We start from the raw sequence: 25,253 nt of genomic DNA on the forward strand, positions 1-25,253 counted from the left end.
TGTACAGCTTATAGAATAGGGCACAGAACATTGTGTGTGTTATCTGAAATGTGTTTATTTCTCCACTCTTTAGGGAGAACATATTGAAAACAGCTAAAGCTCTGGTGGAGGACACCAAGCTGCTCGTGTCTGGTGCTGCATCGAGCCAGGATAAACTCGCCCAGGCGGCCCAGTCCTCTGCCAAGACCATCACACAGCTCACTGACGTGGTCAAACTGGGCGCCACGAGCATGGGCTCAGAAGACCCAGAGACACAGGTGGGTGGTTCACTGTTTGTGCCCTGCCGTATCGACATAATCTGTCAGGTTTTTTTTCATGTGCAATTTTTTTCACAACTACTTATTTTTCTGTCTGCTCTTATATTTGTCCTCGTACAGTAAAATACATTTATCTATATTTTAACATGTTAATTTGGTGTGATTATATAAAAATTTACATTTTTTAAAATTTTTAATTCCATTAATCATGCCCCTGTGTACATAGTGTTATTTGAATCCAGTGAACCCGTTGTGAAAGCTGTCTGATTATGGCACTGGATACAGCTAATGATATATCATGACTAAATGTGATTTTGTTAAAGTAGGGTTGCCAACTTTTCACCACACAAGCAAGGGACACTTGAGGCACATGTACGACACACTGAAATACAAGGACAGGTGGAGCTGGCAGTGTTTCTTAAATGGTGGGTCACAACTCAAAAATGGGTTGCATGGTGACTCCAGCCAGGTCTCCTAAGCAACCAAATTGGTCCGGTTGCTAGGGAGGGTAGAGTCACATGGGGTAACCTCCTCGTGGTCGCTATAATGTGGTTCGTTTTCGGTGGGGCGTGTGGTGAGTTGAGCATGGTTGCCGCGGTGGATGGCGTGAAGCCTCCACACGCGCTATGTCTCCGTGGCAACGTGCTCAACAAGCCACGTGATAAGATGCGCGGGTTGACGGTCTCAGACGCTGAGGCAACTGGGATTCGTCCTCCGCCACCCAGACTGAGGCGAATCACAACGCGACCATGAGGACTTAAAAAAGCACATTGGGAATTGGGCATTCCAAATTGGGAGAAAAAGGGAAAAAAAATATATAAATTAAAAACAAAAAAACAATTGGGTTGCATGTCTGTTTAGATTAGGTTGCAGATAGCAGAGTTCTTCCTCCATTCAAATTTTTTCAACAGCCACCTAGGCAAAATTTCGGGTTGATATAATTATATCCATCTCGCGTTCATTTGATTGGTGTGATTGGAGTCTGGAGTGTGACGCTGGCCATCACAGAACCACTCGCCAATAATATTCTCTGCTCTAATCTGGAGAGCGCGCCTCAACCGGGCTTCCCTCGAAATCGCAGCGCAGACCACAAAACTGATATGACCCATTTGAATTGTAGTTGTTATTTTCTAGTTAAAGAGCTATAGAGGAAGTCAAACCTCTCAAATAGCTAGACAGCCCCGACATGCCAAAAAGTACTGAGGAGGAAAAGAGACTTATTACAAATTATACATCACCCTTGCTAAAATTGATCATGATTTTACAGTAATAACAGTAACTTTTATAATTTGACAAAATATATTAACATAAAATATATTAACAATCTAATAGGTAGAATCTATTAGATTTCATTTGTTAAAGAATCATTTTCTAAATGCAGTTAGGCTAATAAATATATTCATAAGTACTATTATTATTTTTTATTTATTTATTTTTTGTTGAAAGATTATCCTTGTCACCACTTGATGTCCAATGTAAAATCTGGGTCCTGAATCAATATATGGGATGTCATAATTTCAGCCAAAAGATGGGACGAAAAAAGACCCCTTTTTTCTCTGTTTCTCTCAGGTGGTTCTGATAAATGCAGTCAGAGATGTCGCTAAGGCTTTGGCTGAGCTGATTAGTTCCACTAAATGTGCCGCGGGCAAAGCAGCGGACGACCCCTCCATGTACCAGCTGAAGAGTGCTGCCAAGGTACAGCGAGTGTGTGTGTGTGTGGGTGTTAAAGTAGCTCAGTGGCCACATTGCACCAGACAAAACCAAGCTGTGTGTTAGTACAGTGTAAAGATGGCTCAAACACATTATTTCCTTTCTACCCAAAAATTCTGCAAATGCTGCCCCCCCCACCCACTGTCATTATGACAATCTAGCAAAGCATGAATTATTAATTTTGTAAACCTAATTAAATGAAATTTTAAACAGCACTTGCTGATTTCCTTTGCAGTTATGCTGTGGATCAGTGCGCACAGTTTATCATATGCAGTGATAGAACTTTCCCCAGGCTTGTAAGAGCAGAAATTTAATGGGTACCACACTGGGATCTTACATCACCATCTTTTCATGAATTGTTTAATCATTTTATTCATTCACCTAATGGTGTCAAACCTCTAGGATCTACCTCCACATGAATACAGTATTATATGTTTTTTTTTTTTTTTTTTTTTTACATATTTAAGTAATGAGATTTAATTCAGTTTATAATGCTCTTGTGACCTTTACACAGATTTCTCTTTTTTACATTCCTCTAATATAGGGGTCGGGAACCTATGGCTTACGAGCCACAAGTGGCTCTTTTTAAAAAAATTAAGTGGCTCGCCGGGTGTCTCACCATTCGCCAACACATGATCGTTTAAAACTTTCTAGAGATAATTTTCCTGCAGAAAGTGTTGGTGTGATTGCAAAGCTTGAAGTCAGTGACAGTTTTGATTTCCTTTTTCCTGAATTTGTCGTACAGCCTACTCATGGTAAACAAGGTTTGAAATCAACACCCGTCAAATGCTGATTTTTCATGCGCAGTGGCGGGTAATTTTGCTGATGTACCAGCCACTGTGGAGGGCGACCTGTAAGACTTCTCAGAGTGATATATGACAAGAGATTAGACACAAAGTCACGCATTTGATGAAACGTGTGATTATATTTTGAAAAACAGTTGAAAGAAAAGCCGCCGATGCGTGTCTGATTTGATATGTGTGCGCAGTGAGCTCTGCTGTTCACGAGTGCAATGAAAGCGCTTCTCCAAGACACACACATGCATAGAGTTCTGGGCCTCGTTTCCCAATAACTAGTGATCTTAGTGGTTAAGAGCATTTTCTATGAGCGATTTTATGAACGTTCATTCGCGAGCTCCCTGTCCAAATGCAGGTATTTCATGCGCGAGTAATTTTGCTCATCTACACACAACAGGCGGGTGACCAGTAAGACATCTCGGAGTGACACATGACAAGAAATGCTGTTAGTCACAAAGACGTGCTTGAAGAAACATTTTATTTTTATTATATAAGAACAGACAAAAGAAAAGCCGTCATTGCTCGTGTCTGATTCGCTGTTTGTTCAGAGGTGTGCAGCGGAACACTGTCTTGTGGAACACAAAAGAGTTATCACTCCTTTTTCATTCGTTTGCAAGAATAATGTCGTCTATGAGAATGCTGCAAATGATCTCAAATCATCTCAGAGGGTGCTGTGAGTTTTGCTTTATTTATTTTATTATTTTAGTTCGCTCTTACGCATTGTGAATGCAACTCTGTTATATAATATAAATACAGTATTTGTATTAAAGAAACAAAGATGACAGTGATTAAATCATAAAATAATATGACACCTTGAACCTAAAATTGAGTTCTATTTTCTTTTCTTTAGGCAGCGTTTTAAAGAAAAAAAAAACTCTTCCAATTTGGAATGCCCATTTTCCACTACTTAGTAGGTCCTCATGGTGGCGCGGTTACTCACCTCAATCCGGGTGGCAGAGGACAAGTCTCACTTTTGAGACCGCCAGTCCGCGCATCTTATCACGTGGCTCATTGTGCATGACACCGCGGAGACTCCACATGTGGAGGCTCATGCTACTCTCCGCGATCCACGCACAACTTACCGCACGCCCCATTGAGAGCGAGAACCAATAATCATGACCACGAGGAGGTTACGCCATGTGACTCTACCCTCCCTAGCAACCGGGCCAATTTGGTTGCTTAGGAGACCTGGCTGGAGTCACTCAGCACACACTGGATTCGAACTGACGACTCCAGGGGTGGTAGTCGGTGTCAATACTCGCTGAGCTACCCAGGCCCCCTTCTTTAGGCTGCATTAACTGTATTACCAAAACGCAATACAAACGCATTCGATAAGAACACACATTTGGCAGCATTGTTTTTTTGGGGAACAAATGGAAATTTATTAGGCTTAATTATTATTATGATTATTATTATTATCTTTACATTTATAACTGTCTTTAGTTCTTAATTTGTAGGCTATATTTCACCTGTTGTCATTGATGGATGCTTGCGTGATGGCAAATGGTGCTGTTGGAGATGGTAAATGTTTGGATTTGAGGTGGTTGTGTTTTTTTGATCACTTTATTTTAATTGCATTTTCATTTCGTTTAAAGTGAAATTTGAATTTAGAAATGTATTTTAAGTTTTTCATGTTTCAATAAATGTATTTAATTTTTAAAAAAGCAAAATCAATAAAGCAAAAAATATTCACTGAACCTTGGCAGGTATATTATCGATATAATCGGATATCGCAATCTTTTTTTAAGGCGATTATCGTTAAAATATATTTTACATATCGCCCAGCCTAAAAGGGAAGTGAACTTTTTCATGAACGATTGTTAAATGAAGTAATTTTATGGACCCACACAAACACGTGTACTCAATTACTTATTACAACATGTTACCTATTAACTGTTGCATATTAGTTTTCTTCTTGGGTTTTTGAGAAGTCTATGGGCATAATACATTTATTTTATTGAAAAACGTTGTTTTTTGAAAATTATTAGTTTGTGCTATGGCTCTTTTAAAAAAAATACATCAACCAAAAATTTAAAAATTGGCTCCTCAGTGAAAAAAGGTTCCTGACCCCTGCTCTAACATATGGTAACTTTAGATCCTGTGGGATTTCCCATTACGCATTCATTGCACTCATTTTTGCAGTGAATGTTTTAAAGTAGTGGTGGAGTCCCTCAGGGCTCAGTATTAGCCCTTTTTGTTTCTGTTATATTTGTAGCTTTGAAGCTACAATTAAAGTAAGGTTTATATTCCATTAGAGGCCTCAGCTGTGGTTTATTAAGAAGGTTGGGTTTAATCACAGGACACTTTGCTAAAGATCTGCAGTGATTTAGAAATTAAAGGAATTTTTTTCTTCTTCAAAAATTGTAATTCTCTCATGATTTACACACCATTACTGAATGTGTTCCTTACTCATATGACTTTCTTTCTTCAATGGAACACAAGACACAAAAAAATGAGTAATGTACTGGACACTTTTTTCCATGCAATTGCAATAAATGGGTAGTAAAGCTTCAAAAACCTTAAAGATGCAAAACCACCAAAGAGTATTATTAAAGTAGTCCACATGACAGTCAATTCATTGAAAAGGTCTGACTAAAATTTGTTCAGCAATTTGACATTGCTAATTCTCTGGTAAACTCTCATGAATACTTATTTTAGTGCTTTGGGTAAGAGCAAAGCAACCCATTTATTGCAATTGCACAAATAAGATGTATTTATTATTATAAGGATAACTATGGCGGATGTCAAGATTTTCAGTGAATAACAACTGTTAAATCGGTTCGTTTCTCACACAAATCTATTATATGTCCTTAGAAGACTTTTAATATAGTGCATGAGTCATTTGAACCACTTTTATGATACTTTTTATGGTGCTAATGTGTCTTTTTTTGAAGCTTGAAAGCTTCACTTCCTCAATTTCTCTTTTTGTGTTCCACATACAAAAAAAGTATTTGAAACGATGAGGGCGAGTAAATAGCTTACAGCATAGCAGAATATTCATAATGGAGTATTTACAGTATTTTTGTTTCAAAGTGGCTGGCAAATGTTTACATTCTGTAGTTCAATTCAATTCAGCTATCATATACAAAGCAGAAAATGCTGGTCAGTGTCTTTGACCTCTTCCTTTTTTCTGCTATTGCAGGTGATGGTGACAAACGTGACCTCTCTTTTGAAGACAGTGAAAGCGGTAGAAGATGAAGCCACTCGCGGGACGAGGGCTCTGGAGGCCACTATTGAGTGCATCAAACAGGAACTTACTGTACGTAACATTCTTTAGTTCTGTTCCAAAGCCTAGTGAGCTGGCTACACAGGCAGCTGCCTTTTAAGGCAGCATCCTAACTTAGATAGAGCCTCATACATGAGCAATTTTGAATGCTCTGCATAGGCAGCAACTATATATCACCACAAAAATAGTGCTCTGCACAGATGACTCAACTTGCAACCGATTTCAATAAAGTTTAACCGTTAGCATGTTGCTAAGCTAACATAGCGATACTCTAATAAGCTAAAAAAAAATACATCACACACAAATATTGGGTAAAAGAATCCATTTATAATCACACTGAATAAGTTTTATCTATACTTTTTAGTATTGAAAGAGATGTAAGTTTATTTATAATCAGCATTTCTGTTGCCTCATCCAACATCTTAGAATTATTTTTCCACTATACTCATTCTATGATTGCCTTCTCCGCAAAGGATATGTGAAATGCTGCCTCATGATTTTGTTCAAAACAATGTAACTTAGGAGGCAGCACAATTAAGACACCTTTTAGAAAAGCTTTCATGTCGGAAGCATGGCTATGTTGCCTTAAAATGCTGCCTCTTTAAGGAGCTCACTAGGTTTTAGAGAAGGGCAATTTTTTGTGTCACTTGTGACATACAATCTTGCACATGTTGGAGTTGTTCCAAGTGATACTTCAAACTCTTAAACGTTCATGACTAGTTACTACATTGGAAATGTCAGTTGTGTTGTTCATTTCGATCTCAATTAAGATTTGCTAATACAAGCTCTGCGCAATACAATCTGCCTGTGAATTAGTACCAATTAGGTCCGGCCTAATTAGCTTTAGCCCAGACAGAGGTAAAACCCATCCATCTGTGATATGCACTGGAATACAGAAGGGGGACACTGTCTGAGCATGTGCCTGTTCTCCACCTGCTCCTCGTTCTCCTTCTCCCATGGGCGTTCCTACAGTACCCCACTTATCAGGGGCTGTGTGACAGAATGAGATAGTGAAACAGGAAGGCAAAAGATTTCTGGCTGTTTGTTTTATCTTCTGATTTAATCTGCACGTTATCAGACAACCCTCATGGAGCTCTGAGCATTTGGCAAGTGTGACTGTGTTATGGTATTAGTCCACTGACAACATTACACTTCTGTAGGCTTATTTTGTATTTTGGGGTAGTGTAGTGGGTTAAGTTGAAAATGATCCAGAATATTCCTATAATCTCAGGTTACTCCAAAGAGACTGTCCCAGTAACATTTCATGGTGTTGTTCTACTGCAAATGTGCATAAAGTTACAAACAAATTACACCGAACTTGGTCGTTTGATGATAAATAAAGATTCTAAAGAATAAAGATTCAAAAAAGAGCTATAGATCTGCATCATCTGCTTTCCAGGTTTTCCAGGCCAAGGACATTCCGGAGAAAACTACCACCCCTGAAGAGTTCATCCGCATGACCAAGGGCATCACCGTAGCAACGGCCAAAGCGGTGGCAGCAGGCAACTCTGCCCAGCAGGAAGATGTGATATCCACTGCCAACCTGAGCCGCAAAGCCATCTCTGACATGCTGTCCACCTGCAAGGTGCTTATACACACAACCTCAACACATACTGACCACCTGCAAGGTGCTTATACACCATCACACATACATACACACAGACAAACACTATATCACCACATGCTTGCCAACTGTAAGGTGGCAATCCACAAACACAAGAACATTTTAATGCCAATAAAATGTAAGTATACACACGTACACGTTTTATTGCATAAATTCTCCTTGTATGTTGAATACAGTTTGCTCAACTTCTCAATGTCATTTGAATTAACCCACTTTTGACTCCTAAACTGCACCATCTAGTGTCATTCTGATATAATGCATTTCTTTCCTTGGTCTGATTCATTGAAGTCAAAACAAGAAAATAAAAAAGTGTCAGCCATATGACACTATTATTGTAGTACTATCAAAGTAGGGGGGCATGGGGAAAATTGTAGCATTTTTTTTCCCCCTCCATATATCCCAGACTACTACAGATCTACCCACCATCATTTGGTATAAAAAAAATAAAAAAAAATTATGTGCCAAAAATTAATAGTGTGGTTTTAATAGTTATACTGAGTAAGAATTGATCATAATTTAGAATGTAAAGGGTAATACAAGAAGTCAGAATGTTACAATTGCCCTTTAACTCACAGCCATAAAATTTAAATAAAATCTTGTTAAATATATGCCAGCAACCTAGAGATAAAATAGATATAATTTGACATTTTAAGGCATCATGACAAGTAACACCTAATAAACATGCAAAAAATATATATATACAGTTATGTAAAAAATTAAGAGACCACTGCAAAATGATCAGTTTCTCTGGATTTACTATTTATAGGTATGTGTTTGAGTAAAATGAAAATGTTTGTTTTATTCTATTAAGTACGAACAACATTTCTCCCAAATTCCAAATAAAAATATTGTCATTTAGAGCATTTATATTTGCAGAAAATGACAACTGGTCAAAAAGTTCATATTCATTTTTAAACAACACAATACTCATGTTTTAACTTAAGAGTTCAGAAATCAATATTTGGTGGAATAATCAGCTTTCATGTGTCTTGGCATGCTCTCTACCAGTCTTTCACATTGCTGTTGGGTGACTTAATGCCACTCTTGGGGCAAAAATTCAAGCAGCTCAGCTTTGTTTGATGGCTTGTGGCCATCCATCTTCCTCTTGATCACATTCCAGAGGTTTTCAATGGGGTTCATGTCTGGAGATTGGGCTGGCCATGACAGGGTCTTGATCCGGTGGTCCTCCATCCACACCTTGATTGACCTGTCTGTGTGGCATGGAGCATTGTCCTGCTGGAAAAAACAATCCTCAGAGTTGGGGAACATGGTCAGAGCAGAAGGAAGCAAGTTTTCTTCCAGGATAACCTTGTACGTGGCTTGATTCAGGCATCCTTCATAAAGAAGAATCTGCCCGATTCCAGCCTTGCTGAAGCACCCCCAGATCATCACCGATCCTCCACCTGGTCATCTAATGGTTAGACGGAGACCTGGAGAGGCCATCAAACCACAGCATCTCGCACCCACTGTGAAATTTGGTGGACGATCGGTGATGATCTGGGGGTGCTTCAGCAATGCTCCATGCCACACAGCCAGGTCAATCAAGGTGTGGATGGAGGACCACCGGATCAAGACCCTGTAATGGCCAGCCCAATCTCCAGACATGAACCCCATTGAAAACCTCTGGAATGTGATCAAGAGGAAGATGGATGGACACAAGCCATCAAACAAAGCCGAGCTGCATGAATATTTGCACCAGGAGTGGCATAAGTCACCCAACAGCAATGTGAAAGACTGGTAGAAATCATGCCAAGACTCATGAAAGCTGTGATTGAAAATCAGAGTTATTCCACCAAATATTGATTTCTGAAGTCTTCCTTAGTTAAAACATTAATATTGTGTTGTTTAAAACATCATCTGCAGACTGAAACTAAACTTTTGGTCGCATTTTAGGAGTGAATGCACTTAGCTGCATAGAGAGCTATAGGATGCTCCCTCACTCCTTGTTTAGTGAATGACTTAACCTGCAGTGTGCTGTCTGTTTGCACTGATCTCAGAACAGTTCAAAATGCATAGGCAGCAAAACAAAACAAAAATGCAGCTTTTGGATGAAATAATTAATTCTCAATATAATAATGAACAGTAAATATAGGATTTCTAAGGAAACAATGCAGTACACATTAGTGTACATTGTGTTTAGGATCGTGATGTTTTGCGATAAATTGCTCAAATGTAAAAAATCATCAGATGTAGTCTTGTTGGCGTTTCTCCTAAAGACAACCTCCGCTGTGATCGGCACCATGTTGTTTTGTCACATGACTCGAAAGTGCGTCGAAAGTTTAACTCTTTACTGGCAGCCCAGAATCTCCTGAACGGAGATCAATCGGTTTAAATGAATTTAAATTATGCGTTGCATATAGTAAAGCCAAAACACAATGTCCACACATGTGTACACGGGGGTCGCACGAGGTTAAAGTTTTCACACAATTATAGAATCACACTTGTTTGCTCAGGCATAGAGACCACTTTGCATGCAAGTCTCACAGTTGCCCCATCCTACAATAATTGCCCCGGTTTCCCCTTGTTTTTCTTATATTTACATCTTAAATTGAATTTTATTTTCCATGAATTTCTTAAGTGTTTTTTTGATACCTTCTTTGCCGTTAGAGCCGCATCATCGAATCCGAATCAGAATAAGCTTTATTACCCCAAGTATGCTTTCGCACGCAAGGAATATGACAAACGAGACACAAATAGTAGAAATAAAATATATATAGAAATACACAGTAGGACACAGAATAACATATGTACATAAAATAGCTATATACAGATATGTAAAAAAGTAAAGTGAGAAGAGGTTAGTGTATGTACAAGTAGTAAAATAAAATGACTTAAATTAAGATACTGCACATAAGATTGCATAATATTGTGATAATACAAAATAAGATAATTATAATATTATAAAACAGTATTGCACATTGTGAGACAATGATACCCGTTTCCTGTTTTATAATTGGATATAATGTGAATTACCAGTAGATGTGGAACTGGCGTAATGTAGGTCATGTCTTTCACAGCAAGCCGCGTACCACCCAGAGGTAGGTGAGGATGTGAGGAATAAAGCTCTGCTCTACGGCATCGAGTGCACAACTGGATACATCGACCTGCTCGAACACGTCCTGCTCGTGAGTGTGTGCGAGATTTAATGCCGTGTGTTTATGCTTGTGTTTGTGTGAGCGGTTGTAGATTTGTGTGTTTAATGTATACGCAGGTCCTACAGAAACCCACAGCCGAGCAGAAACAGCAATTGGCCGCACTGTCCAAGAAAGTGGCCAGCTCGGTCACAGAGCTAATTCAGACTGCCGAAGCCATGAAAGGTGAACACAAACACATACATGCACACAATCGACAACGGAACTGATACAGTTAATCTTGTTCTTAATCTCCTGCTATAATTAATCTCATATCAGTTTAGGAATCTATGTACCAGTTCCTCATTAGCTTGATGTACTCAGTACGGCTTGTCTTTGTCACACATCCAGTTTGTTAAACCTTGTTTCAGTCACAGAAAACACAGTAATCAGCCTCTGAATAGGGCTTACAGTAGGTTAGATTCTTTGCTAGGGAATAAACCCTGTACCAAAAACTCTATAAAAGAATGGCAGCATAAGATTAACCTCTTTGGAAACATCTCTTTATAATTAACTTTGATATGGTAAAAAATGTTAAATGGATTACTGAACTCTTATTGGTAGATATTCATGATCAAATTAGCCATAATTACTATTTTTTTCCCCCTGTTATTTTAAAAACAAACAAATAAACACTCATTTCAATAGCATTTTCGTTTGAGAGGTAATAGGCAAAATTGTGGTCAGTTGAACTGAATGTGTACAGGTTTAATAGAGTCACTGGCCTGATGGCACTCTTTTGCTCTCTTCTAAAACGATACATTTTCTTCCTTCTCTGCCACAGATGGAGGTGAGTATCATGCACACAGTGTTGTTGTTCTCTTATATCAGGCCACACACACTAACTTGAGTATTTGACTGGTATGGAGACACACACACATACAGACAGAGGGAGTGATGGAGTGAGGGAAAAGAGAGAAGGTAGAATTGAATTCCCTCAGGTTTAACATAATCCTCAAACACATTTTCTCCATCTGTTTTCACAAGCTGTTTAAAGAAGAAAAAAACAGACATATTTTAGTGCCAGTTTAAAGCTGGTGAAGGAAAATGTATTTTAGCACATTTGCTCTATGAATGGCCATTAATGCCAAATGCATGTGAGTATTTAGGAAATTAATGAATGATTGTGAGTGTAATAAACTGGCAATTGGCTGTTAAAGCTGTTATGAAAACCTTACCGTGATAACGATAGTTTTCACCGAATAACTTATTGTTACTGGCACGAAACTGGGGTACTTTAATAAAAAATAAAAAAAATTAATCAAAATTACAGAAGCATTCTGAAATCATCTTACATTATTTACATTTATCCAAAGTGACTTACAGTGCACTTATTACTGGGACACAATGGTGGTGGCTGTGCGGATCAAACCGGCAATCTTCTGCTTATTAGTTCTGTGCTTTAGCCCACTACGCCACCACCACTCCACTTTACAAATTATTTTATTCTACCAAAATCCAAAGAATAAAAAGTGAATCATATTTTGTACTATCAAGATTTTATTTCTTTATTTATTTTTGCATTTTGACATTATTTTTTATGACATTTCCCCTGAGAATATTTATTACTGTTGTACATTTTGACGTTACTTTTTAAAAATGTATTTTTTTTTTAAAATCTAATTTTAAATATATATATATTTTTTTAATATATATATATTCATTCTCATATTCATTATTTATTTATATATTACAATTATATATTTATTTGTATAAATATTTTTTGCAAAATTACAGTAATGATAATGATTTTTGTTTTGTTTTTGTTTTTTCGCTTTGCGGTAAAGGCACGGTCATATTTACCTTTGCGCGGCAAAATTCCGTGGACAAATTACAGTCATCTCAATGCAAATTCTGGTGGTGAAGATTTTTCTTCGCCACGTTGACCAAAAGGAAGTTGCTTGTTTTGGCAGTGACCAGTGTGGGCAGTTCTTCGTACACAGCTACACTGAATATTCACAATGGATAAGGATATCACTTTAGCGGCAAGTTTGTTTTTAACCACTCTCACGGAGTATAAAGTGCAGAATTAAAAAGAGGCTGCTTGGCAATCACTTTTTTGCTGGTTTCCACCCACGGAATTTCACCGTTGAAAGGTAAATGTGACCATGCCTTGAGGAGAATTGGGAAGGGGCATATTAAAAAAAATTAAGTAACAGTCAAAAAACAAGTCGCAATCAAAAAATCTTCATTGTCCTACAGATAATCTTATTTCTTTCAATATATTTAGGGCATACGTTTTTTTCAATAATAATTTTCTGTCATTATCTTTTAATATTATTTCTTTTTCTGTTGATTTCATGGTGAAATATGACTTTGACATGTTCTTGACATGTTTGGTGAAATTCACTCTTAAATTATTAATAGTAACTGTTGTAAATGTGGATTTTAAAATTATGGTTGGCATGTTCAATTTTCTCCTTATACTGTAGTTGGTCTTTAGTTTGAATCCCCATCTCCTTGCATGCTTTCTTCATTAAGATATGTCACTGATATTAATAAAGTACATTAATAAATATGATCACCTTTTCCACATGTCTGCATTAAGCATGTGGTGAGTGTATTGTGAATGTGGGTCATATTGACTGGGTTTGTCTCTCATCTTAGGTTCGGAGTGGGTGGACCCGGAAGACCCTACAGTGATAGCAGAGACGGAGCTTCTGGGTGCCGCTGCATCAATTGAGGCTGCCGCCAAGAAACTAGAGCAGCTGAAACCCAGAACAAAGCCAAAGGTATTCATCTATCTTCCATTAACACCACACTGTATCCAGACTCCCCAGCACACAGCCACAAAAGAACTGTGTCAAATGAATTCCATTAAAGGCAGCTGGAATGTTCCATTCCTGTTTTTTTTTTTTTTTTTTTTGGTAAGGGGGAGGTAGTCATTTTAAGACTTTAGGATTGTATCTTTTGTTGTCTTTGGGAAGCATATACATTTTATGTATTTATGTATCTTGCATTTTAAAGATGCTTACTTCTAAAGAATTGAATTGTAATTTTGAGTCATAAATATTTATGAAATCACGAGCAGTCTCATAAGATGGAGACTCCAGTAATTTTATAAAGGCAGCATTATTCTAGAAACTGTCCTGTTTTGGGACATTTACACTGGATTAAATTAATCATATCTGAATTTCTACAATGGCATCTGTAACTTAGAAGTATTCATTAAAAAAAAAAGAGAAATTCAGAAATATGCTTTGGTCAAGCTCAGGCACTTAAACTTAATTTAAGTGCCTTAAATTTAATTATAGCATAAATAGAAATATAGAAAAATGAACAGGATGGAGCCTAAAAGGATGGAAATAAAAAGCTAAAATTAGTTAGTGAGAGAAAGTTTTAAAGAGATACAAATCATCAAATTAATTACTATATGTATATATACTGTGTGTGTGTGTATGTGTGTATATATATATATATATATATATATATATTAGTGCTGTGAATCGATTACAAAATGTTTACTAATTAATCACACTAATTAAATGATTAATCATGGTACATTAAAACACACATTAAAATATAATCATAAATATATTTACTTTATTTGTCTCAAAGAACTTTCAAGAAATTGGTTAGTCATCATTTATTTTAATGATTTAAATGGATGTTAAAATGTTCAGTGTTTTGCTTGTAGAGTTAATTAGACACATTTTTAAAGGTATAAAAATATGCTGTTTTCAATGGACTTAAATAAAAGGATAAATTGTCCAGGTTCAATTTATATCAAGCTTTATAGCTTTATATTGTGCATTTGCCAATGGATTATAAGTCACTATACACACAGATATAAAACATATTGAATGCTGAAGTTTAATTTGCTGAAGTATACACATGCTGGGTCTCTCTTGTGCGGTTTTGCTTTTGACACTGGTTCAGATGACAATGAGTGAGCGTTTTCGGGCAATGCAAAGAAATTGGCAGCTTGCCCGTATCTCTCCCATACCTGGCTCGCCGCTTGCGGATGAAGTCTACATTCTTCATACAGTAAATCTACTCCCTTGTTTATTATGCCCGGGACATTTGTCGTGCATAATGAATGAGCATCCATTGCTCCACCCAATCAGTTTCTGTGCTAGGATGTGCAGTCTAGTCGAGCTTGTACTTACTGGAAATTTATATATGGCCATTTTAGCCACAGGAAGTGTGGACAAAACAGATACTGCATTAATTGCATTATTTTATTTTTTTATGCTTTAAACAGTAAACTATTATTCGCAGAAATTAACATGTTAAATATCTCAGCCCTAATTTATATATATATATACTGTATACAGTATATATACTCATATTTTTGCTGTTGTTTGCCTTCCAAAAATTATGTCACTTTCTGGAGGATTATGTCATAAAGGAAGACTTTTGTTAGTTAAAGGGATATCACAATAAATAAATAGAATAAAGGGATATCACAAACCTTTACAGGATGAAAAAGTGACATTGAGGACACAGGAAAATATTGTAAAATGATAACCAATTAAAGCACTGTTCCCAAGAAAACGTGAAACATTTTGAAGAATCTTTATAAAGTGTCTGTTTTTCATGTTAAAGTTAGTTTTAGAGTGCGCTGAACTTTTTGTCAGTTTGAAATTCATCTCAAAAAAGAAGGTCAGCACATTTTGGAAACACTCCTTTATTATTCCATCCATCTGTGTTATAGCTTAGCTGTCACTGATGCTTTTCACTCCTAAAACATCCATTCACATTTAGCCACTCAAAGTAAAAAACTGTCTTCCCTGTTGGGTGTATCAATGACTTTTCAATAGCAAAATCACAAAGCAAACTCAAATTTACTGGCAAGAAATGATCCTATCAGCCACAGGCCTAAGACTACGGAGAAATAACATCTCTAATAACATTGTATTATTGTTTCAGGGCAAGGACACATATTTCCACAGATATTCATAAAGCTCTTGATATTGCATTGCTCAAGATAAAGTTACTGACTGGAGTTTGAGTTATTGCTCAGGGTGCAGACGTCATTAGAATAGCTCATTTTGGTGTGTTATATTGGTAATATTCAGATGATGACTCTCAGAGTATAGTGGCTATCGATTGACAGCATCCATACATACATCCATCCATCGTTTGAAAGTTCATGTCAGGATACGGAGGCATTGGTGCTTAATATAACCCCTGGAGTGTCCTTTGCCGTTCTCTCTAATAAATCTTTATCACTCACTTTCTCTTTAGACCTCCCTCGTCTATCCATCCTTGTCTTTGACCCTGCTATCCCAGTATGTTCTAATTATTCTCTCGTCTCTTTTCATTTTCTCTCCCCTCTCCTGTCCTGTGTCCTCCTCTTCTTTTCCTCCTCTCATCTCTCCACGGCTCTGTTCCAAAACCTAGTTATCTGTCTCCTGACTACATAGGCAGCTGCCTTCCATGGCTGCATCCTAGCTGAAATGGAGCCCCATAAGAGGGAACACTCTTCATAGGCAGCAACTCTGGCACGTGCGGTTAAGTGCACATTAACGGGAGTGGAGTCACACAGTTTATTTACCGTATCCGTGCTATGTGTGATCAAAATTGTTTATTTTTACTTTTTGATCAATCATCTTTGATGGACACACATTACAAGGAAGAAATTTCCTTTTTTTTATTTTTTTTTATTTCAAGCACTTTTGAGCACTTTCCAACAAAACAAGTTAACTTTCCAGGTATTATAGTTCTTAAATGTTTAAAAGCTCAATTTAAGCACTTAAAGCACTTTGTGCAAACCCTGTAAATAGGGTAGAAAAAGAGATTTTGATGTTTGACGGGTCATTTCATATATAATAACATGAACAGACAACAATGTTGCAAATTCCGAAATATTGAATTTTGCCTCGAGATGGTTCACAATATTTCGAAATTCGATATATTGTCTCATCCCTACTCGCAACTGATTTCAATACAGGTGACGAAAGAAGACCGTCTGATACACTGAGCATAAATAGACAGAGCACACATACATTTTGGGGAAAATAGTCAGTTTTCTATTATTTAAAAAAATAATAATTATCAATACATTACAGTATCAGTATCACAGTACATTCTTGGATTGTCTTCCAGGGTAAGGATACAGACGATGCCCAAACGTGATGTCTTGATAGGGAACATAATTAAAGTACCCAGCTTTTGGAACAGCCTTCATGCTGAGAGCACCCCTATATGATGCCTTAAAACAAACCCCACCTACCCTCTTATCCTTTCTCTGCCTCTCTCCTCCCCTGCTCTTCTCTCCTCTCCTCTCTTCCCCCATATTTTGGAGGTGAGGTAGACTTGGAATTATTTCTGCAGGGCTCTGTTTGATATGTTTGATATATTAGGTTGTTATTCTGTCCAACTATATATCAAACATATTCCTACAGTGTTCTGCTCTGTCTCCAGACTGTGTTCATGAATGTGTGTGCGCTTTTGTGACTTATTTGTAAAGGTGGGATGCAAGGGTGTGGCTTAGATCCTATTGAATTGTGTTATTTACTTTGATGTTGTTGATTCAGTGTGAACCTGAGCTATTATTGCACCTCAGTGCCACAAGATGTCACTCTCATATCACTTTGTCAAAGCTAAATCTCACCTTTTTCCTTTAGTCATGGCTATGTTCAGTATGGCATACAGTACTACTAGAATCAGTAGCGGTTCTAGCTTGTATGGTGCACTGGGCCATACCACTCTCATACTTCATAACATAACTTCATCATGTGACAATGTAGCATATCACTGTTTGAAAAGTTTATTGGAGAATAGAAGTGAAAATAGAAGTGAAAAAGTGAATGCATTTTAAAAATAGAAGGCAGAATAAAATGTATACTGCGCAGTATTCAGTCAGTTAGTGTTCAGAATAGCCTGTTACCATACTACTTGTATTATTTTTGCAGTATACTGTGCACAGTATGCACAGCCCCCTGTGTTTCCAAAAATGTGTAGTATACAACCAGACTACACTGCGTGGAATGTGTCCCACAGCACAATGCACTCAACCTTCACTGCACTCAGAGTGACATGTTCCATGCATATAGAAAATTGATAACAATTTGCAATAAGATTCCATTTGTTAAACTTTGTTGTTTTGAACAATACTTTTACAGAATTTATTAATCTTTGTTAATGTAAATGTCAACATAAAGTTGTATATGTTAACATTAGTTAAAGGGATAGTTCACCCAAAAGTGAAAATTATCGTATCATTTACTCACCCTCATGTCATCCCAGATGTGTATGACTTTCTTTCCTCTGCTTTACACAAATTAAGATTTTTAGAAGAATATTTCAGCTCTGTACGTCCTCACAATATAAGTGAATGATGGACAGAAATTTGAAGCTCCAAACATCACATAAAGGCAGCATAAAAGTAATCCACACGACTTCAGTGGTTAAATCCATGTCTTCAGAAGCAATATGATAGGTGTGGGTGAGAGACAGATCAATATTTAGTCGTTTTTTTTACTATAAATTCTTCTCCCTGCCCAGTAGGTGGCTATATGGACAGATAATGTGAATTGCGAAACACAAATAAAGAAGTGAAAGTGAAAGTGGATATTTATAGTAAAAAAGGACTTAAATATTTATCTGTTTCTCACCCACACCTATCATATTGCTTCTGAAGACATGGGTTTAACCACTGATGTTGTGTGGATTGCTTTTATGCTGCCTTTATATGCTTTTTGTACCTTCAAAGATCTAGCCACCATTCATTTGTGTTGTATGGACCTACAGAGTTGAGATATTCTTCTAAAAATCTTCATTTATGTTCAGAAGAAGAAAAAAAGTCATACACATCTGGGATGGTATGAGGGTGAGTAAATGATGAGAGAATTTTCATTTTTGGGTGAACTATCACTTTACTGCACTACCAACTAACATGAACTAACAATGAACAATTGTATTTTTATTAACTAGAATGAACAAATATTAATAAATGCTGTTAAAAACATATTGTTCATTGTTAGTTCATGATACCCAATGCATTAATGTTAACAAATGGAACCTTATTGTAAAGTGTTACCAGACAATTAGCATACGCCACACAGTTTACATGCATACTACAAACACAATATGAGTAGTATGGTTGTATGCCATTCTGAACATATACTGTACGTAATGTTTAGGCCTTTATGAAACACGAGCAGAATGAATCTTTGTGTAAATCATTCATTAAAAACCATTCTTGCGTAAATTGTCACATTCAATTCAGTGGTTTTACGAATGATTTACGCAGAAATTTGTACTGCTCAGGTTTCATGAAAGAGGCCTCTTGTCAGTATAGTGGAATGTATCTCTACCTATAATCATGAATCATGCAGAAGACTGGAGTTTGATTAATGGAAAGAAATCCTTGCAAAATTTCCCTCCTGGATTCAACTTTCATGCCAACCTGTTAGCAAGGATGAAACTTCATATTTATTCATTTACTTTTCCTGTTATGTTTGCAGCAGGCTGATGAGTCTTTGGACTTTGAGGAGCAGATCCTGGAAGCTGCCAAATCCATTGCAGCGGCAACCAGTGCACTGGTCAAATCTGCATCAGCCGCTCAGAGAGAGCTCATAGCACAGGGCAAGGTACTAAATCCATGAGTTCTTTGTTGTTGTTGTTGTTGTTGTTCATTATATATTATTCTCATGTTTCATCTTTGTGATATTTATAAAGGTGGGCTCCATCCCGGCCAATGCAGTAGATGACGGCCAGTGGTCCCAGGGTCTGATATCAGCTGTGAGTTTATTTGTCCTTTATCTTTTTGAAAGGGTTGCTTAATGATCTATCACCATTGTGCACTTAAGCGAGACACTTAAGCTTGCGTAACTCAAGCGGGACTGTGTAAAAATCACAATAGCTTAAGAACAGATTATCTAGTAATTAGTATTTCTTCCCACTTTCAGGCCCGGATGGTAGCGGCCGCCACAAGTAACCTGTGTGAGGCTGCTAACGCTTCGGTTCAGGGTCACGCCAGTGAGGAGAAGCTCATTTCTTCAGCTAAACAGGTGGCGGCTTCCACGGCTCAGCTGCTGGTGGCCTGCAAGGTCAAAGCTGATCAGGACTCGGAGGCCATGAGGAGACTACAGGTTAGACAAAAACACAACTTAAGGTTTAAAACGAAATCAAAAAGAGAGACATCAGCGTATAGATGTTATCCAATGTTTATTTTAATTATATTCAGTATTGGCATAGAGTTCAACTGAGTCTCGTCCATTGTACAATAGTGCAAGTTGTAGTGGTAGATCAATATATCTGATTAATTGCCAGATATTTGCTAATAGTGTATGAGGTTATCGCCATTAACCAATGGCTGACGGGAGGCGTATTTGCGAAAACAGTCATTGTTTTTGCAATTGCTTTAGGTGATGCTAGTGGCGCACACAGTATTTACTTAAAGAAAAAAAACATTGTTTTTGCACAGGCTGCTGGTAACGCAGTCAAGCGAGCATCTGACAACTTAGTGAAGGCGGCACAGAAAGCAGCCTTTGATAAAGCCGAAGACGACAGCGTCGTGGTCAAAACGAAATTTGTCGGAGGAATCGCTCAGGTGAGACTTCTTCCCATGTACTTTATTCACATTCTGAGCTAACACTTCAGTTCCCACATAAAATGACAATTCTTTTACTTCCAAAATGTTTTTAATTAAAATAACTAATTTAAAAGAACTTTATTTTTGATCTACAAAGACATCAGTGGGATTTAAAGACTGTGGTTTTGTACCAGGCATCCACAGCTGGCATTTTACACGGGTCCGCTTACTCTGCAAAAAATCTTATTTTCCAGTTTCATCTCAGGCCAGATGCACGTTAATTAAAGACTGCTTGTCTGCCTATTCAAAGCTTCCTTCCTCCCAGAATGCCTTCATGTCATCATCTTGTGAAGATATTCTTAACATTTAAGAAAGCCCATTTAGTGGATTGCGTGTGTCTTTGCATGCACTCAGGCATTATGGCCAACACAGCAAAAAGCATTTCTCACTGAGTAAGTCCCTCTTCAGAAGGCCAGGACTTGATCCATCTGTTCCATTCCTTGAATCCACAAAAACGTTCCTGTCTTTGGAAAATAACTGGGTGCCTGTTGCAGATCCACACTGGACAAAGTCTTACTTTTTTGCAGTGCAGAATGCAAAAATGACAAGATTCACTAAAGAATATGAAGCTGTTTCTCTCTCTCACCAAGACAGCACCAGAAGGAACAAAAATACTTTGGGATTTTCAGTTATAATACGTAATTTATGTACGGTTATGCCACAAACGATTTGGCTGTTTTTACCTTAGCAAACTAGCTTGAAAGCATACACAGAGGGCTGATCGGAGTTCAGTTTGTAGATTTAAAAAAGGTGTTAAGTACAAACATTGGGCTTCATTCATGAATTTCTGCGTAAATTGATCAAAGTCATTGATTTACATTGAATGATTTACAGAGAAATATAAGCAGAACGAATTTCTGAGTAAATTGTTTGTAAAATATAAAATGTAATTCAATGCTACAGTAACCTAAGAATGGTTTTACAAATGATTTATCATTGCAAAAACCATTCTAAAGTTAAAACTTTATAAAACAATCGTTACGTAAATTGTAATGTTGAAATAAATGCATTAATTTACGTAATAAGTGTTTTATGGACAATTTACACAGAAATTTGGGCAGAATAAATTTTTGAGTAAACTGTCTGTAAAACCATTATTTTGTAAAATATCACATTCAATGCAATGCTACGTTTAACCTAAGAATGGTTTTACTAATTATTTTTAATTGCAAAAACCATTTGTATGTAAAAAACATTCTTCGTAAAACAATTATTACGTAAATTGTAGCGTTGATATAAATGTGTCAATTTATGTAATAAGGATTTTATGGACAATTTACATAGTAATTTGAGAACAAGTAAAATTGCTACAATTAACCTAAGAATGGTTTAACTAATGATTCATCACTGAAAAGCCATTTGTATAAAAAACATTCTTCATAAAATTATTTTTGAGTAAATTGTAACATTTCATGCAGAAATATGAGCAGAACTAATTTAATATTTAAGCATTAATTCGTAAATTGTTGTACGAATGATTTATCATTGTAAAATCCATTTGTATGGTAAAAACCGTTCTTTGTAAAAAAAAAAAAAAAAAAAAAAAAAAAAATTTAAAACAAATATTACATAAATTGTAGCGTTGATATAAATGCGTCAATTTACGCAATAAGGGTTTTATGGACAATTTACACAGAAATTTCAGCTGAACAAATTTTTGAGTAAATTGTTCCTAAATTGTTATTTTGTCAAATGTCGCATTCAGTTTAATGTTACAATTAACCTAAGAATGGTTTTTACTAATGATTTATCATTGAAAAGCTATTTGTACAAAAAACATTCTTCATAAAACCATTTTTGCATAAATTGTAACATTTCATACAAAAGAGCGAGTATTGATGCTGACAAACACCACAGGAGTCGTGAGTTTGAATCCAGGGCATGCTGAGCGACTCCAGCCAGGTCTCCTAAGCAACCAAATTGGCCCGGTTGCTAGGGAGGGTAGAGTCACGTGGGGTAACCTCCTCGTGGTCACGATTAGTGGTTCTTGCGCTCAGTGGGGCGTGTGGTAAGTTGTGCGTGGATCGTGGAGAGTAGCATGAGCCTCCACATGCTGGGAGTCTCTGCGGTGTTATGCACGACGAGCCACGTGATAAGATGCGCAGATTGACGGCCTCAGAAACGGAGGCAACTGAGACTTGTCCTCCGCCACCCGGATTGATGCGAGTAACCGCGCCACCACGAGGACCTACTAAGTAGTGGGAGTTGGGCATTCCAAATTGGGAGAAAAGGGGATAAAAATTTCAAAAATAAAAATAAAAAAAATAACATTTCATGCAAAAATATGACCAGATTAAATTTAAATTGTTAGTGAAAATCATTATTACTTAAAATATCAATCAATTCAACACTGCATTTAACCTGAAAATGGTTTTACAAATGATTTATCTTTGCAAAAAAACATTTGTATGTAAAAAACATTTTGTAAAAAAAAAATAAATAAATAAAAAAAAAGGGTTTGGTATCATTTTAAAGAAAACTTTTCAAATGTTTTAATGATATAGATTATGAGATGATCTTAAGAAACTGCTGAAAAATCACAAAAAAAACTTGAGCTACAAAAATTACTTTTTTTCTTATTTTTCAGATTTTACATTATATATCTTGAGCATTCAGTGTCGGATCAAGTTTTGAAAACTAGTGCTGTGTTCCATTCAACTTGGAAAGTCAGATTTTACAACTTCCTACTAGGAAAAGTGCAATGGAATGCATCTTGAAGTCGGAATTACAACTTTGAAGCTCATGCAGAAATTCTCAACTCAAACATTCACTTTATTAAGTAATATTGATAAATGAGTTCATTTCCACATTTCATGATATTAAAGCTTCTTTAACAAATGCCTGCAGAAACAGGTGTATAAAACATTATAGTCTCTTTTGATAATCGTACACCTGAAGCACAATTCTAGAGCTGCAGCATTGTTTATCAGCTGGGTTACTAGGAGACATCTCTAATGAGAGTCAAACCCCTGCTAAGCTAACGGGAGCGTTGCAGTTCCAAATATCGGGGAATGGAATGCATTTATGGTTGGAGATATCAAGTAGGAATATCCCACATCCAGCTTGAATGGAACGCAGCATAACCGTGTACCCTGACAAAATGAAATTTATTGCAAGCAACATTTAAATCGCAAATATTATTAGATTTTTCCGGGAATTATAGAACTTCTTGGTAGATTCATATGAAAAATTATGATTTTTTAATGTCTGTTCGGGAGACGTTCATTTCACAAAACAGTCATGCTGCGGTTAAAATTAGGCTTGCTTGAGCATTAAGTATCGTTTCAAATTCTGGCTTTCATGCATGGACGTGTTTTTAAAATGTCAATTGGTATTATTAGTTAGCTGCGATATAATGTATGATGCCCAAAGGTATAGGGTGTCTTATTCATTGTGAAACTGTTTTCTTAATGGCTTGAATCACACTGAAGGCCTGGACTTATAATGCACGGCCCGCCACTGCTCAGGGTGTAAATAAGGTAGCTCTGGAAAACTGCTTTTGTTTTGTTCCCAATCATGTCACCTGTAACTGAGTAAAATTTTGTATTACAAAATTTAAAGCATTACAAAAATAATTTATCCTAGTGTCCAAAAACATCTACAAGTGTCCAAAATCATCTCCAAACAAATAAAACATAATTATACATAAGAACTAATTACACATGCAAATACAACAATGACTAAAGGTATGCATAGCATGGAGACATGATTTTAGTAATGAGATTTTACACAATGAGTACCATTTGACTCTGTGTCTGCATCAGTGAGTCTGTGTCATGTACTTGGCGCCATCACCTGGTGGCCAAATGTAATTAGTGAACGATCCTCTCTGCCCAAATTTGGATAACTTCCACCTCTGGATGCAGTGATCTGAATCCTAATACGTTTTGGTTTAGCATTCCATGTTGCTGGACAACGTACTATATCATTTCAGATTAAATTATCTGATCCAGGAAAGCCAACGTGTTTCTAGACAGATAGCACATTATGTGCTGTGGGCACATTGTGCTTCGTGTGGATTATTTAATGATCTTTGCATCTGATTATGTTGTGTGTGGGCTTGTTTTTAAAGATAATGCCTCCTCTAAGTAATAATATGTGATATTTTATTTTCTGTTTATTTTTCGTGAAGTTCACATGAAACTTAAATAGCTATTACCTGCTATATTTTTTCTGTGAGCAAAGCAAATGGGCTGGTTGTATTCTACTCTTTGAGAGCTTTCCAACGACATATGACACATGGCTATTTGATCAGTTTGATGTTTTTATTGATTACAATAATATGTGCAGTGCATAATTATTAATAGATTATCAAAATGGAACACTTCTGATTTGTCTGCAAATTTCAAAGCACTTGTTCAGTTTTGGTCATTATGCCTACATGCATTGTAAAGTACAGCTTCTAAGCTTTAAAATGATACCTATTTTGTGTTGGTCAAGATTGCAGTTATCCAAGCATAAAGGGTTAACCAAAGAATGGTTGTACGAATTATTTATCATTGCAAAAACCATTCATAGAGTATGTAAAATCCATTCTTCATAAAACAGTTCTTACGTAAATTGTTGCATGGAAAAAAGAATGACCGTTTATGTAATAATGGTGTTACGAACAACTTATACCAAAATATGAGCAGAACGAATTTCCTTGTAAATCGTTTGCAAAACAATTATAACGTAAAATATCGCAATCAATTCTATGCGACAATTAACCCAAGAATGGTCTTACGAATGATTTGCTATGAAATCATTCTTCATAAAACTGTTTTTACGTTAATTGTAGCATGGACATAAGTGCATCAATTTATGTTATAATGGTTTTATATACAATTGACAGAAATATAAGCAGAATGAATTTGTGTAAATTGTTCGTTCAACCATTCTTTTATGTGAATTGTCGCTTTCAATTTTTTTTGCTAGCTTTTTCAATGAAAAATCATCCATAAAACTATTGTATACAGTTAACA

The 25,253-nt window shown here is 36.6% G+C and overlaps 1 protein-coding gene across 1 annotated transcript in view; it reads left to right on the top strand.

Annotated features, from left to right (window-relative positions):
- LOC127436150 (talin-2) overlaps window positions 1–25,253 on the top strand; it is a 224,534-nt gene that overhangs the window by 198,690 nt on the left and 591 nt on the right. The window contains exons 46-56 of the mRNA XM_051690104.1: window positions 74–257; window positions 1,827–1,952; window positions 5,907–6,023; window positions 7,390–7,575; window positions 10,632–10,739; window positions 10,826–10,931; window positions 13,353–13,477; window positions 19,160–19,285; window positions 19,374–19,436; window positions 19,604–19,786; window positions 20,122–20,247. Coding sequence (XP_051546064.1) covers window positions 74–257; window positions 1,827–1,952; window positions 5,907–6,023; window positions 7,390–7,575; window positions 10,632–10,739; window positions 10,826–10,931; window positions 13,353–13,477; window positions 19,160–19,285; window positions 19,374–19,436; window positions 19,604–19,786; window positions 20,122–20,247 — 1,450 coding nt within the window. The remainder of the gene's footprint in view (window positions 1–73; window positions 258–1,826; window positions 1,953–5,906; window positions 6,024–7,389; window positions 7,576–10,631; window positions 10,740–10,825; window positions 10,932–13,352; window positions 13,478–19,159; window positions 19,286–19,373; window positions 19,437–19,603; window positions 19,787–20,121; window positions 20,248–25,253) is intronic.

The sequence above is a fragment of the Myxocyprinus asiaticus genome, chromosome 46 (genome assembly GCF_019703515.2).
Source record: "Myxocyprinus asiaticus isolate MX2 ecotype Aquarium Trade chromosome 46, UBuf_Myxa_2, whole genome shotgun sequence".
In the NCBI taxonomy this organism is placed as follows: domain Eukaryota; kingdom Metazoa; phylum Chordata; class Actinopteri; order Cypriniformes; family Catostomidae; genus Myxocyprinus; species Myxocyprinus asiaticus.